Below are 17,120 nucleotides of genomic sequence, written 5' to 3'. Positions count from 1 at the left end.
TACATCATCTTACACATATCTTGGGGTTAAGTTTTTTGGATCTCATTTCAACTTGAGATCAACCATTCAACCTCGAATCAGTAAAGTGTTGGGTTCCCTTGTCATGCTTGAGAGACAGTGCTTCAGACACCACTTTCAGGACACGTCGTCTAAGTTATCCCTCCTAGATTCCTTCGTAAAACCCATAGTGCTCTATGGTTCGGTGGTTTGGGGTCCTTCCCTTTCCGACTTGAATTGGGCCATGATCGAGCGCACCCAAACTCTGCTCCTCCATCGGATTATCAGATGTCATAAATCTACCCCCCATAGTGTTATTTTGGCCAAGTTTGAAGCTCACCCATCCAGGTTTGCAACCATTTTTGACTTGATCTGGTTTCTCCACCGTCTTCGTGGCTTTGCAAACTCGACTGAAGGCCAACACAAATACCCTTACTTAGCCTACTGCTCTTCAGTTGCTACTGTAGACTCCAATCCAGCTACTAGAGCCCACTATTGGTATGCTCAGGCTATTATCCTACTATGTTTAGTTGGGATCGATATTGACTATCTCATTGGCTACTCCTGCTCATCTCCTCCCCTCTCGATAGTAATTGAGCATTCATGTCAGACTTGACATCTATAGGTAGTATATTATACAGACTTGGGTTGATCCTCTAGGGGGCTATGGTCGAGGATGGCTTTCTATGCCGAGCACTTCTTAGATATTCGGGATGGGATTATTGTACACCCTGAGTACTTGCACAGATATTGGACACACCCTACGTATCTCCCTTGGTTCCTTTAGGGTGGTCTCGCATCGACTCTGGATCCAAGTCGATCACTATATTGCTAGAGAAGATCGGGTGTGTAGACTTTGTATCTTAGTAGAGGCAAAATCTGAGATCCATTTTCTTTTTAGATGCCCCATATACTACAAGATTAGAGGGAGATTTTATTGTCTATTTAGAGATTGCAGATCCCTCTCAGATTTTTTAGGTACACAGATCAACGTTGCATTGTGCTCTATCTTTCTGAGTCCTTACAGCTTCGCAACCATACTTTACAGCTATCATTTCCCAAGAGTCAGACCTAGGCACAACTTATTACGACCTTCTTCTCGCCCTTAGTTTTGGCTCGGGGTGTGAAACGACTGTGCAATCTCTAACACGGGCCATTCCAGATCCGTGAGACCCCGTAGGGGACCTCTTCGCCAGCGACACTCCTCTCGTAGCACTCACCCTCACCATAGGGCCTCTGGTAGCCACCAACCATATCAGTCAATGTTGGACTTTTTCCCTCTGAGGACGGATACCTAATATTTTCCATGATGTCTCTTGCTTTCTTCTTCATTTTTTTGTACTTGTTCTTTTATGGACACCATTTGGTGCTCCATGTGTCAGCTATTTTCTTGGTGTAAGCTTCCAATCCCATAGACCCAAGTTGTGGTCTTTTGTTGGACATTAATAAAATTATCTTATCATATAAGTCATTTTAGCAAGTATAAGTAGAGGTATTTAGTTTAGTTTAAGGGTAGAGCTTAGAGGACTTAAAGAGTTAGAGCAGATGTATCTAGGACTACGAATTTGAAGCTGGATCGTAGATCTTGGAGTTATATTTTGTATCTGGCCATAACTCAGAAGGCCTTACAGTTGGGCATGTATGCTAATAATTCGGTGAATCTGGCCATAACTCAAAAGGCCTTACAGTTGGGCATGTATGTTGATAATTCGATGAATCAATAGTTGGGCATGTATGCTGATAATTTGATGAATCAATTAAGTGTTTTGCTCGCTCTCTCTCTCTCTCGCTCTCTCTCTCTCTCTCTCTCTCTCTCTCTCTCTCTCTGGTGTTGTTATGTGTTTTTTGCTTCTGTCGTGTTAACTCAACAAGGTGGTTGGATAGTTGGGTGTGCCTTTGGACCTAGCTGTTCATATGCCTCCTTGCACCATCAATACACATCTTATAAGATACATTTATGAAGCATGTAGAGGCTTCATCTTCTCTGGAGTTGGAACTCATTTTGCAAGCTAAGACTTTGCTAATAAATATGACATCATCTTGTTTAATCAAACTAACATCATGCCTCTACCATTCAATTTTGTCTTAGTGTTATCCAGTACAAATTTCTTAACATTTTTCTCATTTATAGGTATTTTGCCCTTGTTGCATAAACATGTTACCTCATGAATTAGGTCACCTATTATTTCAACGATTTGATCTCCTAACAAAAAATTGTTATCATGGATTCTACCTAGGATAATTCTAGCCCACTCTTCATTATCAAATTCATGCTAAGAAAATAGTGTAGTCTTCAATTGTCCTAAATGGTTGAATTCATCCTTAAAGCTCGTGTCTTGTTTATGAAACTTGTCAAATTCCTTTGAAATGTCAGTTTGTAGGGTTTCAAATTCGCAGTGGATGTAAGATCACTCATCTTCTACAATTACCACTATGTTTGGAATTCATGAAAATACCCCGATAGGGTCACCTTCCAAATTTTGCAATTGAACTTCTCTTGAACTTATACCTTGGTTTCTCCATTATATCGTGCAACAAAGAGGAATCCTTTTACAAATTTCAAATGACTTCATAGTTTAACCTCAATGATGTAGATAAATACCTTAAAATCACAAAATTAGGGCTTTTGCATAACCTTGCTTGAATTCGCTTTCCAAATGCTTTAGTTCACCATTAATTCACTCTTCAATCTCCCCCACAAGTTTCTATAGGCTCCAAACACTCAAATGGTGGTTAATTACTTTGATTTCTATCCTTTTATCTATAACAAATCCGATCTGGACTAATTGTGCAAGTACACAATTTTAAAAAAAAAATCGAGTATATATCCAATAGACTAAATTCTTTCTTCATGCTCGCATATAACCTCAAATTCTTTTGCACTCTTAACTGTGGCTTCTAAACATAATTTCCAAGCTTCTCCCAAGTGCGCAAAATGTTTTGTTACTATTGCAGGGTTTGATGAATTTCTAGTTGTATTATCCCTGATTTCTCTAATGAATTGATTGCTTAAGTTGATAAGGATTTTTCAACTGCTACTATTGATTTCAACCTTTTATCAGATGTATCATTTATCTTCTCTACCCATACTTGAATGTTTGTAAGTGTCTTTGCTTTAACAAATGTTTCATTAAAATTTTCTACTTGTTATTTCACTCTCTTTCTTCTTTTCATCGCTGTTTTCATTCCTTTGTCCCAAATTGTTGCAAATCTAACATGCTATCACATTGTTTCCATATCTAGGTCCAACTTGATTAGTCTATAATCTACTATCCCTAGCAATATGTCCAAAATTGTTGCACTTATAACACATAACTCCATTTCTTATGACATTTGTTGCTCCTAATGATCTACTAGCTACAGGGTTAGTAATTTCATGCATTTTGTTATTATTATTATATCTAGGTTTTCTACATTTATTAGAATTATGTTAATAAGCAAAGAAATTATAATAATAACCAAAAAAGGGTTTAATATACTTACATGTACATACCTTCTTCATGTGTTAAAACTAATTACATGCAAAACATCTTCCATTAAATTGTTTCCTTACTTCTTCAGGTTGTTCAGGTTGATTAGGGACTTCTTTGTTTAGATCTTCTTGTTATTCAGGTTGTTGGTTCCTTAGATTTGGTTACTCGATAACTTTCGATCCTTTAGATGTTTCATCTTCAATATATCCAATCGTTGTCTTGTCATAAATAAGTCTCTGTGCCATAATCTGCTCATCAAGCTCTTTAGTGCTTGAATATAAATTCTCAAGATGTTGCTTTGTTTGTGTAAGTTCTCTTTTAACAATAGTGTTGTACTTCTCAAGTTCTGTATACTGTAAATTTGTAGTCTCAAGCTCAGATGTCACCTTGGTAAGTTGAGATTTCATATATGCATTCTCAAATCTCAAATCTAATTGACTTTTCTTTTCATCTTCTATCATACTCATCTTAAGATTGGTGATCTCAAGTTCATGCTATAAAACCTCATTCCTTTTCTTAAGCTTAGAAATTGCCTCTCTATCCTTGATATGATCATGTGACTATTTCTTCTTGGATTTAGTTGATTCAATTTGCTCTTTCAACTTTTTAATGAAATCTTGTGCATTTCTAAGTTTGATATTCATTTTGTTTCTATCCTTTGTAACTGTATCAAGTTCTTTAATAACTTCCTCAAGATTCTTTTGTAACTTATCCATATCCATAGAGATCTTACTTAATACGTTAGGCCTCCACTAAGTAATTGCGCTCTGGTACTATGATCAAATTGAAAAGTAAACATAACCATAACACAATGCAACTCATAACACCATTATTTCATAACCAGGGAAACCCTGACAAAGAAAAACCCTAGTGGGAATGGTACCCACAAAATGATTCACTAATCAAAAGTATTTTGAGAAAGATATTGATCTTATTAAGAGTCTATTGCATCTATATAGTGTATTTGTCCTTGTTAGGAGTTGGTATTTCAATACAAAAATTGCAAGTTGAGCCCCCTGCCCAAACATGCATATACAATAGTACAATATGTATACAAAAGGTGTAGATACAAAAACCTTTTACACAGTGCTGATATCTTTGATATTTGATTTGCCCTTGTAGCTCTCTCTCTCCAAAACTGATCATACATTTGTAATCTTAACTTGTCGACTTCAATACCTTGCACGTTTCCCAAAACTTGAAATAACTTTTTGCTAAGTGAGGGTTAACATCTAGGATGTCGTCCCAACCTTGTTAAGTCCTTGTTTTGGTAAACCAAAACAATCCCTTAACCAAAATGCCTTTACTCTATCATTTGCTTTGTTATGCTTGTGATGACCTGCACATGGAAAATTGTTCATAACTTTGCCCGTACAACATATTTTCTTGAGCACTTTTAACCACGTGCTCTATACATCCTGTACTACCTTCCCTCAACTGCACACAGTCTCAAGTGCTTCCAATAAATTGCGCTAAAGCAAATACCTCAACTATTCACTATTTTGTTGAATAATACTTAGACAATTTTCTAAGCCCAAGTATCCAAAACATCATAGTAAGTTTTTGCCCTCTTCATTGTCGGTATATGTTGCCATGAATGACAACCCTATATCATCCTCATACATCCTCTTAGCCAAATTGCCAACAAACTCTCTAGAGATCTCATAAGTCATTAGACCTCATGAACATCGTTAAAATTTTTCATTTATTCATTCATTATTAGTTCTTGCCACATGCAATATACTAGGGGAAGAGACCTAGTAGCCCCCTAGGCTAACTTCGTGCACCTAGAACTCCTAATTTGTACGTCAAAATTTGCCAATTTCAGTAAACCTCCGTAAGTGACTGAAGAGCTTAAAGCTAAGATTTAGGAGTTTTTCCATTTATGAAGCCCTTTGTAGAGGTCGTAGAGTGCGGGTCAAAAAGTTTCATTTAAAAATGTTCACCCAAGACTTGTTATGTTCACCCCCAATAGCCACTCAAAAAACAAATTATTACTTTTGGCACAAAATGGATCAATCAACAACCAAGAAAGCTAAAAAATGATCAACTATTAATACATGTGTGATCGACTATTAGTACACATGTTTTCAACTATTAGAACATGCATTATCCTTTTTTGGAGCTTTTAAAACAATAATTGAGGAGTATCTAAAATGATACCATAACGGCTATTAGGTTTCTTCCCCTAAAACATTCCCCCATATTTCAATAAATGTCAAAACATTAACCAAACATCATCCAAAATTAAAAAAGGTTTCCAATATCTCACTAGATGTCATAAGATCATGAGTCCACAACAACCTCATTGTCAATCTCCCTGGTCTTCCAAAAGAATTATATCGCAAGGAGGAGTGATCTGAAATTTGTTTGCCTAAATCATTCGCTGAGCCCTCATGGGACCGAGGCGATTAAAGAAATAGTTGTTCGGTGAGCTCGGGGTTAAAGAATTGGTTATTGGGCGATCTTGGGGATCCATCCAAGCATAGTCCCAGGGAGCCGGTTGCACGAATCCTCCCTAGTGATGAACGACCTTGGCGTTTTAGACAATAAAATTTGTCGGATTCCACATACTACATCCAGATTCCTTCGCCATGCAGGGCACAATCCCGGTAACAAAATTCGAGATCCCAATTAATTTGCTCTGTCTGTAGAATAGAGGTTATTCATTTCCCTGATCAATCTCTAATGTTTTCCCGAAGAGCATCTACTATCACGGTTTAAGCATTCAAAAGACCAGTACTTTAGCGGGCGGTTGTATAATATAAACCATGCCGGTTTAACCAGGGGTGATATCTCTCTAGGGTTGAAATCCATCTTAGCAGATATAGGAAAGCATCGCCCCTCTCCTACGGCATAGCCAGCATCGTGACTGGCCTTCGCTGCAATGCTCTGCCACGGCTGCACAGTTTTTGGCCCCTTCAACATCCTATCAATTCCACATTAATTTTTCGTTAACCAATGTATTGAAGCGGAGGAGTTAATAAGCACCTTTATCAAGAGTGCATTGGGAGGGCGACCTCAACAAGAGGGGGGCATGACATTTATGCTTTAACCGAGGTCCCATAAAAATGTATAACCTAACCACCCAACAATCCCTACCAGCAAGAGTGCTGGTAAAGCTTTTAACCCAAGAAAAAGACCAATAAATCATTCCCAACTAGGTTCCATAGAGCCCTTATATCTACCAGGACTGGTGGAAGAACGAATTACTTGTTCGAGTACGCATATGGAAGTGGCAAATGGTTTTGTACAACTCTTAAAACCAATTTAAGGCAGGACAATAAAAATGAAGTACAGGATAAAAGATTTGCTTAATTCCTAAGGAACTTGGAACTAACTTTTATGTCACAACTTGCAAGAACAATGCATAATTTACAGTTTCTTGGTAACCGTAGTCATCCAACTTTATGGAATAAAACTCATTTTGAAAACTTCTGAACAGGATTCAGAATTATTAGGAAATATAAATTATATGAGACTGGCAGGGAGAGGGGAACAGCAAAATCTGTTTGTCAATGATAACTTTCATTTTCATTGTTGGTATACCGTATCACAATGGTAACCATTGCAGAATCAATAAAACCGATTCTGCGTTGGCTGGATTTTCTATATTCAGTTAATTTGAAGTCTGGAGCACATACAAGCTCTCCTCAAATATACAATACAAAATGTTTTAATTACATTTTTAACACAGATTGGTTGGGTACATTTAAGAAGAATGATACTATCATGCAAGCAATTTAATTAGATTGCCGTGGAAGGAAAGAGAGCAACGGGCCCTATAAAATGCAGCCCCTTTGATGCTTTCTAGCTTATACATACTAAAAATACAAAATTCTAAGATAGAGAACTATAATTATAGTGACACAGAAGGAATGATCAGCCGCAGACCATGCACTCCAGTATCTTCCAAAATTTTCTGGTTTTCCTGCCAATTTTCTTCATCCGTCTAACAATAAAAGAAGGAAAAAAGGGACCGGGTGTGGGTGCGAACAAGAATGATTCAGATTCAAAATGGTTTTCTTGTCTCAGAAAAAATGTTCTGCTCCCCAATTCTGCCACTCTATCTGACCGTTTTAGACCTGCATTGGTCAATACAAATGCAAATTTCTGGATAAATTCTCTCTAAATCATGAATGATTGCCTAATAAGATATAAGAAATTCGTAAAATTTTTGGTGCTTGAATAGTAACAGCTTTCGACAACAGGACCCAGTTTTATAGATCTTGTACTATTGCATAATCATAGTTGCTAGAAACAGCTAAGTGATAACAATGACAAAATTAACCTCAACTGCAAATACTTAATATATAATTACAAGTTTTTGAAATTCATCAATCATCTAGCTTGTGGATCAAACATCAGAAAAGTCACATGAGTGGGAATCTCTCAATTTCAGAAATTTATGGAAAATGGAAATGATTGTTTTTTAATACTTACTTTCCATGCTAAAATTTGAGAGATGCAACTCAAACATGTTTATGTCTGAATCCAACACTGGATGGCGGCCTTCTTTAGCATAGCTATCTATTGTCAATTTGATCAAATCAATGACTGTGTGTTCTTTTCTCACAATCATTTTAATAGGCCCAGTGCTTCCCTCCACTGTTACAGTGACCAGAAATTTGTCGCATTCTGCGAAGGGTTTCTGCATTTTACAAGTACAATTTTAGCATCAAAACTAGTTCAAATATTCTCTAAAAAGGGATTGTTATTGGGCTTTTCTTGCACATCCTCTCTAGGAAAAGAATACACAGTCACAGGGTTCGACAGCCATGTCCATCCACATTATAATAGATACACATTGAGCTCCACATTCTTCTCTTAACAAACAATTGCTGATTTAGGGAAATGAAAATCTAAAAGGTAAAATGCAAAGGTAAGAAAATGAAAGCAGATGATAACATCTTTCATTTGGAGCAATTTTCCTGCTGAATCTAGACTGTCGAACTCGGATTAGTTCTATAAAAACTTAAAAGAAGTTTGTTTATGACAGCATGAGCAATATGCTTACATGAGGACGGAGATCAAAAGAGGGTGAAATTGTTCATAATCTGACGAATTCACATCAATCAGATGTGAAACTGGTTGCAGAAAAAACACTCAAGGAAGATCCGCATGAGTGATTTTATCCATTAAGGACATAAGCGGTTTTCACAATCCCTGATCATATATAACAAGCTTTTGGAAGAAAACCATGGAGAAGAGATTTTAACATCAACATCCATCCAACATTAGGATAAAATTATTTCTCTTCAAAATGTGCAGGGTGGAAGAAAAAGAAAGACACTTTGTCTTAGATTAGTTTGCAGATCCACAAGTGATCTTGGTGTCTAATAAGATTTTCCGCCAACATGGATTCTCCGAAGTGGGTGTTCTCTTAGGCATCAAACCTGCTTGTTTTGTGGTATAAATTCTAAAGGTATATTGAGAGTTGCTGCAGGTATGTTAGACATGTTGCAGGTATGTTTAGTTAGCTGTAGGAAACTTGATGGCATGGTCCAGGTCTCTGTAGACATGTGATAGTTGGGTCTATTTGTTCATGCAATTATCATTGTTTATGATATGTTTGTGGTCATTGTTCCTGCTAGACACCGATTACCTTCTTAAAGTGACCATCTTCTTGTATTTCTATATTTGGTGGCGTTAAGGCATCTACTCATTATCTTTTGGTGGTTGCTCACTTATTCCTGGTGCGACTGTCCATTTTCTTTGGTATGTCTTCGACTGATATGAGAAACTGCAGAGAAGAAAGAAAAGGTGAATCGAGCTAAGTGTCCGACTGTGCTTGAGAGAATAGGTAGGGAGAAGACAGATAAGAGGGATCTATTTTGGAGGATCAATCTTCTAGGGCAAAGAACAGTCCTATGGATCATTACTGGATTGTGTATATGGTTGGTTCTTGTGCGCATGCTTGTTAGCCTATTTTAGGCATATTTGTCAATTATATGCGTGTTTTTGTTTGCAAGTGTTAGGCAACTAGGTTTAGATCGTCCTTCATTGGAATCCCTTGCCTATACTATATCAGCAAATAATGAAGTTCATGTCAAGCAAGTCGTAAGCGCTGATTCTATGAATGCACTCTTTGAAGATGTCAAGCTTGTAAAAGCATGAAAGTTTCTAATCAAAAGTAGCAATTTAAAAGTAACACTATTCCAGCAAATTTATTTGTGCTGTATAATACATACTTGACTAATTTAAAAGCTAATTTAAAAGCTTGTGCCAAACACAGGTTTATCATTGTGGCCCTGTTCACAATCTGCTCAAGTTTCATAACAACCACTAAAAATTTAGTTTCCATGTAGCAAGAGTCCACAGGTTGGGGGTAAATTTCGCAGCTGACTAAATGGAAAGCGATTAAAGAGCCTGGCAAGTTCTGTTTTGGATTTTCATCAAGACAAAAAGCTGCCACCAAGAGCAACAGTAAGAGGAACTCCCATATTCCTATGATTGTGGCTTAATGCCTTCAATGAATTGTTTGACGCCCCTTTCAAAGCAGCCGATACAAAAATCTAACTGGTGCGCAGTGATTAGATTAACTCCCATGCTATGAGTGTGGCTGATGCTTTTGATGGAAGGAGGTTGTGGGTTTGTTCCTTTTTGAAGCAGCTGGCACAAATATTGCACTCAAGGGTAATGATTAGATTAATTCCCTCACGGTAGAACATGACCCATCCTTTGATTCGGCTACAACATAACTCATCCCTAAAAATAAAATATAGATCCATATGTTCCAGTGGTTAATGCCTTCGATACGAGGACCGAATAGCCCAGGATGAACAGTTAGATTAAGTATCATATGTTAATATTGTGGCCGCTACTTCTAATGGGAGGGCAGCTATTGCGCCCGGGACATGATATGTCCATTGATGCACTTCAACATTTCTAGTCCCTACCTTGTAATTATAAAATTAGGAATTCAAGAATAAATGAATTAGAGCAACGCGGGTGATTAGAACAATCACCTTCGCTTGGGCTTTCCTTTAAAATTTCAATCAAGAGCGGCAAACTTCGGCTCCTATATCCCCCAAAAATGGAAAAAAAAAAATTCTCAGGTTCCTTTAAAACAAAATTTACTGCAACGAACCAGGGAAAAACTAACCTCGGTTTTGTAGAAAACAGAAGCTAAAGGAGTCCTCGGGGGCAAGGCTGAAATGGCGTAGGATCCATCAAATAGATCTGAAAGGGTCTGCGGCCTGCACAACAATTTCTCCTTTCTCTTCATCTTCCCCTCCTTTTCAGAATCATCATCGTCCCAATGCAAGTCGCCCTGCCACAAATTCGGCTCAGATGCTGTCCTCCTCAGAGAACCGCGGACATTCCTCTCATTTTTGGAAGCAGAACTTCTTCTGTGTGTCGCCACACGTCCCGGGGTCGACTCTTTGCTGCTCCAACTTCGACTAGAGTCCCTTGCTTTTCGAGTTCGACTTATTCTATCCCGGCTTCTGTGTCGAATTTCAATCCTTTTGGACCTCGAATGTCGCAAGCTTCTCTCAGACATTATATATTCTCTATGAACACAGCTAAACAATCTCTCTAACTGCAGAGATTCATCAAGAAAAGGTCTTGAATGCACCAGCAAATGGATAATTCAACAATAACAATAAGAAGAAGAAGAAAAATCTTTGACGAGCGCAGATTGGGGAGCCATGTAAGTTTATAATGTGAGGGAGTTGCTGGCAGTTGAAGGGAAGCTTCGTATTTCACTTTCGCTTCCTCTTTCTCTTCGTCCTTTGATTGTTCGGTCGGGTGTCGCGTTGCGGAAAAGCGTGAGGAATTGCGTAGGGAGGCGGTTCGTTGGTCCCTTTTTGAGTGCCAAATTTATTCCAAACCCAAAAACCTCGGTAAGATCGCCCTCCATTTTCTTGTGAGCGTTCCATGATGAAAGCTCCCCGGTTTTTTTCCGTTAGGTGCAAGAATATACTCCATCGGCGTGCTTTTCCTTTCTTTCAAATTCTTTCACTTTTATTGTGGGAAACGACCGACCATGTTTGAACGACGCCACTTCTTACCTACCTATCTCTCTCAATTACTTCTTACAAAAAGTTTTCAAAAATGATAGTACATATATTAATAGCGAATCATATTTGTAATAATAGTTAATCAGTTTTTAGATTTCTTGGTTGCTAATTGGTTCATTTGTGCAAACAAAACTATTTTTTGGTGAGTGGCTATTAAGAGTGAACATAAATGAGTTTTAGACAAATATTTTAAAATGACACTTCTAGACCACCTCGTATTTGACGAGTTGCTTGTAAATGTGGGAAAGCCAAAAGATTAGCTCTAAACTCTACACTCACCTACAAAAGTTCACTGAAAAAATTGGCACATTTCGACATATAGATTAGAAACTGGTGCGCGAAATTAGCTCGGAGAACCATTGGCCCTCTCCCCTAGATTGTTTCTATGAAAATTTGAATTTATATAATAATTATTGAAGTTTAAGAGGTATTTGTTTGAGTTTTATAGAAATATTTATTATTAATTTTTGTCATACTTGAATATTTGCATTGATCCAAATCTCACAAAATGGTAAATTGTTGACCAATCAATATCTAGAATTCAAATAAATTGACAACTTTTCTATTATTTTAATTTTAAGATTTATTTTAAATTATACAAATTTTATTTTATATTAATTTAATGAAATAATAGTATTGGGTTGATGCCACCCTTTTAAATATCAAAGTTCCACCAACTTTAAGCAAAAAAAATTAAAATATTTGCATCTATAGTCTTTGTAGTGCTACACAATAGTGACTCATTGTATCTTATTGCTTTCCACTATTATATAACATAATAATAGTGACTCATTTTGTCCTCAAGTTCCTTTATTTTTCAGTTAAAAAAAATACAATTATAAATAAAAAAATATACCATTAGTTTTGATGTGAAATGTTGAGAACAAGAGCGAGTAAATTGTGATATTAAATTACAAACGGTGATTCCAAATCTTAAAAATAAAGATTAAAGTGACTACATATTCAATAAAGACATAAAATTAGACACCAAATTTATGTGATTTAAAAAAGGAGAAACTTCACCAAATAAAGAGGGGAATGATGATATTGATCTTTAATGAGAGATGTACAACAATACTTCACTTTAATTCTTTGAGAAATAGGGCAACATATGCACTTTTATCCCAAATCTAATGAAAATTGGTATTTCGTGGGTGCTTCATTATTGTTGTTGTTTGATGTTATTGTTTGACTCAATCTTGGAACATGCAAAGTTGGATGCTAAACTCTAGGTAACATTCAAATGACATATGCTAACATGGAAAAATAGGTATAGATAGAATAGTTTTCTAGAGTGCTACTTGTCTATCACCAAAAGTGTGTCCACCTTTGTGAATGCAACTACAATTTGTAAAAGATTAATAAATATTAAATATTTTAGCATCTCAAGTTCTTTAGACACCTAACCTATTCCAAAGAATATGAAGACGTGAAAATGACTTAAGATTGCAAGGTTAATGTCATTTGTTCCTAATAAAAGTGACATATCATTCTCAAATATTTGTAGCATATTCCCTATTATATTATTCTCTTGTACACATTGTTTTATAGTGAGAGTTGAATTATTAATTTAAATATTAAAAAAAACTAACTTAAAAAATATAAATTAATCTAAACTAATAGATACTAAATCAACATACAATATAAAGAAAAACATTCTAAATACTAGAGAAAAAAATCATATTTCAAAAATTAAAAGATTTGAAAAACAATTTTTAGTCAAACATATCCCAGAGTAGGGGAAGAGACCCAATCCCCGCCAGGGGGTCCAATGGCATCGAGGATTTTTCTTAGTTTGTGGTGACTGATTAGGGAAGCATCGTACATACTCCATATTTTATCCACATTTTGTGGCCGACATGTTGTAACTAATTTTAACCCTAAAGTGGCAAAAATACTTGTATAAAAGGGCTTAGGGTTAGGGATTTTTTCATAAGGTGTGATGCAAAAATTGCTTCTTGCGGTGATATTGAGATGTAAGGGATTATAAATTGTAATCAAGTTGTAATCATTGGATCATAATAATATTAGACTTGTTGTTTGGTAGACGTACCCCAGGGGTTGGGTGAACCACATTAAATCTTGAACACTTAACACTTATTGGATCTAGGTTATGTTTAGAAGTGAAGCACTGAGACTTCTTGGGAGGTCACCAATCTCAGTACTACTCCAACTTGAGTGCACTTAACTACGAAGTTTCCTCCATGATTAAACCCACTATGCTTGCAACCCCATGGAGTGGGCTTAACCATGGAGGAAACTTCATAGTTAAGCACGCTTAAGCTAGAGTAGTACTGGGATCATGGGTGACCTCCCAGGAAGTCTTGATGCTTCACCTTTGTGAGCATCACCTAGATCCAATGAGTGTTAAGTGTTCCATTTATTCTCATGAGAGATGGATTCGTGTTGAATCATTGCTCATGAAACATGGGTCAATGAGTTTGACTCAAAAACTACACAGTTAAATCCTGATAGCAATATCACAATATGTACTAATAGTTGATAACACATGTACTAATAGCCTATTAGACAAGTAGTAATAGTTTATCATTTTTAGCTTTCTTGGTCATTGATTGGTCCATTTGTGTCAAAAGTACTTTTTCTGGTGAGTAGCTATTGGGGGGGGGGGGGGGGGGGGGGTGAACATTACAGGTATCGGGTGAGTATCTTAAAATGACACTTTTCAACCACATCACACTCCATGACTTCTATAGAGAGATCCGTAAATGCCCAACTGCTAAAACCTTACCTTTAAGCTCTTGAGTCGACTATAGAAGTACACCGAAAAAATTGACATGATCCAAATTACGATCTAAGTGCACAAAATTAGCAAGAATGACTACTTGACCTCTTTCCCTAATAAATACTGAAATCACTAAACGATTACATATATTTTAATTAAATCAAATAATTTAAATTAATCTAATATTTAGAACTTTCATTTCTAACATTCAAATATATCACTTTGCCATAAACAACTAAATTTTAGATTTTAATTTGTAAATATTTCTACATAATACACCCTTAAATATGATAGAGAATTAAAAGAATAATTGTGACCATATATAGGTTTTTTAAACAACTAATTTTAGAAATTTGGATTATGTGACGTGTGGGGAAGATAAGCATGGAAATTGTCATTTGGCATTTGTCATGGCTACTTCTACCTATTTCTTTCAAAGAATTACTCTGCATGCCTATATTTATAGTGCTACATTAATTATAAAAATAAAATATAGCTTCTATTTTTCAATAAATTGCGTAGTGCGTGCTTGATCAATGAGCACTAGTTATTATGACGATACCACAATAGAAACTCTTGCGAGACACATTGTTGTTTTCTTGAAAAAAGTTAATTTTGAGAAGATATTTAATTATTTATTTTTAAAATCAATAAGTTGAGGGGTGTGACAAGGTTTGATGGAGAGTTTTAGTTGATTTAGTGTATTTTTTATTCGAGATATCAATTTGATGCATGGATTTTAAAATTAAAACATTTTATAAAAAATATATTGTTTTATTGTTTATTAAATGTTTGCAATCTAATCTCTTTCAATTTAATTAAAGTGATTTAGATTATAATATTTCATTTATGTTATATTAATAATTATTTTATATTTAGATAATAATATTATCAATGTAAAATTTTATAATATTATAAGTGTCATTGAATTTAATGAATTTGCATTAAAATATATTTTAAAAATTTTTTATTGAAGGTTTAGAGAATTTCTTTTGTCAAGAGCTAAGGACTAAGGGTTATCTATTCTACTAAAATTCATTTGCGGCACGATTCTATCCTCATTTCTTATGGTATTGGAGCCATGCACTCAAAAAGACTTCATTCTTGTTGGGTTCATTTGGAACCATTTAATTTCACTAGTAGACCAAGGACACGTTGACTATTAAGATGTGTTCTTAAAATAAGTTGAAAATAAAATATTAAAATATATAATAATGATAAATTTTCATCTTACCATTTCATGTTCTCATTGATCAATCTTTTGAACTGATTAAATAGTTTTATTAATTAAAATATCTTTTGGTCAACTCTAATTAAATAAGTTAAAAAAATGATTCAATATTCCTTTGAATTAGTAATATTTAATAATTTCTCAATCCTTCATACTCATAACAGAGTAGATCACCAAAAGTGATCAATTGTAAGCTCTAATAGGCCAACCTTATTACTGCAGTAACCAAGCATTCTGGGTGTCATCACCACCCTAGTTTTACCTTCTCCTCAGAGGGTTTCTGGGTTCTTGATTCACTATCCCCCCCCTTTTTTCAGTCACCTATTTGTCATTACATTTCCAATAGATGATTCACCTCCGAAAGAGATTCAAGATTGCTATGACACTCTTATGGTAGTTATCCTAGTCAATGGTAACCTTATTCGTCTTTCTTTAGTTAAAAATGGATTTGGCTTAATATTTGTAGTATGGATATGCTCAAACAAATTAATTTTGATCTTTTACATATCAAACTTCATTGTAATTCTATTTGTGGCTTTGATAATGTTTCTAAGAAAATCTCAAGAACAATTACTTTACTTGTCAAAGTAGGTCCGATTATTTTGGATACTCATATTCATGTTATGCCTGGACCTCTTAATTGCAATCTTCTTTTGGGTAGACCTTGGCTACATGCTTTGATTTCTATTCCATCAAATCTTCATTAAAAAGTCAAGATTATCTAGAATAATGTGATGTGGACTCTTCATGCAGATACTAAACCAAATATCTTTCTTAATGTTGAGGAACAAAAAAATTAGGAATCTAATGATGATCCTCCTTCTACAAGTACCCTTCTAGGTGATGATTGGGGATCCTTAGAATTCACACCAACCTTTATTGGGGAATATAGAGTTAAGGACCTTCCATTCATCAGAAATCATGCAAATCCTCTCTACACCAACTTTTTTTTGTACATGAATCTATCAAATCTAGTGATAAAAATCATATGCTCTTAGGCAATGGGGGGCATATGCACTATTTTGAAACTATTTTTTATCATTATTTAAGATGTGCACAACAAAGTATTGAATCTTATTCTTTGTCCACATCCTCTCCTCACATATCTTCTCCTACTAATCAAGAACTTTTTTTTGCCTAAACTTCTTCATGCTAAGGTGATTACTAGGTCTAAACATAGTCAAAATCTTATGAATCTTCTATTTTGTATGTATCATCGTTATCGTGATCACTCTACTAATGATTGTCACGCTTTTTATTTTAAGATTAAATAACTCCTTCATCATGAGGTTATTCACATCTGCCCTCATGATGAGATATGTTTAATCCTCGTTTCTTCAAATAACATTTGGATCGTTATTATGTTGTTCCACACCATGTAATATTGTAGCCTCTCTCTTGGGGACTGATTACCATACATGGTTCACCTTGTGAGTAGCATAATAGGTGCTCTCTTCTCTTGTTCCTACACTTGGGGGGCCAAGGGAACCTTATCCATCTTCCTCCTTTGGTTGTGTATTATTTGTTTATCATGTGACATCCCATCTTACATCATTTACAATTGGATTTTCATGGTAGATAGGTCACTTACCTTGGAGTCTCATCATATTGTATTCTCCTTTTTCAATGATTTACTTTTTCACTTCTTGCAT

The 17,120-nt window shown here is 35.5% G+C and overlaps 1 protein-coding gene across 1 annotated transcript; it reads right to left on the bottom strand.

Moving 5' to 3' along the window:
- Nucleotides 1–6,979: 6,979 nt before the first annotated feature.
- Nucleotides 6,980–11,357, bottom strand: LOC149541120 (uncharacterized protein At4g22758-like). The gene is made up of 3 exons (XM_089802115.1): nucleotides 10,576–11,357; nucleotides 7,914–8,121; nucleotides 6,980–7,555 (listed from the first exon to the last, which is right to left on the bottom strand). Exons 1-3 carry the CDS (start codon nucleotides 10,972–10,974, stop codon nucleotides 7,353–7,355), a joined length of 810 nt encoding a protein of 269 aa, XP_089658241.1. The 5' UTR covers nucleotides 10,975–11,357; the 3' UTR covers nucleotides 6,980–7,352.
- Nucleotides 11,358–17,120: the final 5,763 nt, after the last annotated feature.

This window comes from Cupressus sempervirens, chromosome 9 (genome assembly GCF_028749045.1).
Source record: "Cupressus sempervirens isolate cs-2001-9-10 chromosome 9, ASM2874904v1, whole genome shotgun sequence".
NCBI classification, from domain to species: Eukaryota; Viridiplantae; Streptophyta; class Pinopsida; order Cupressales; family Cupressaceae; genus Cupressus; species Cupressus sempervirens.
Note: the sequence above shows the minus strand (reverse complement) of the source record. Positions and strands in the feature narration are given on the sequence as shown.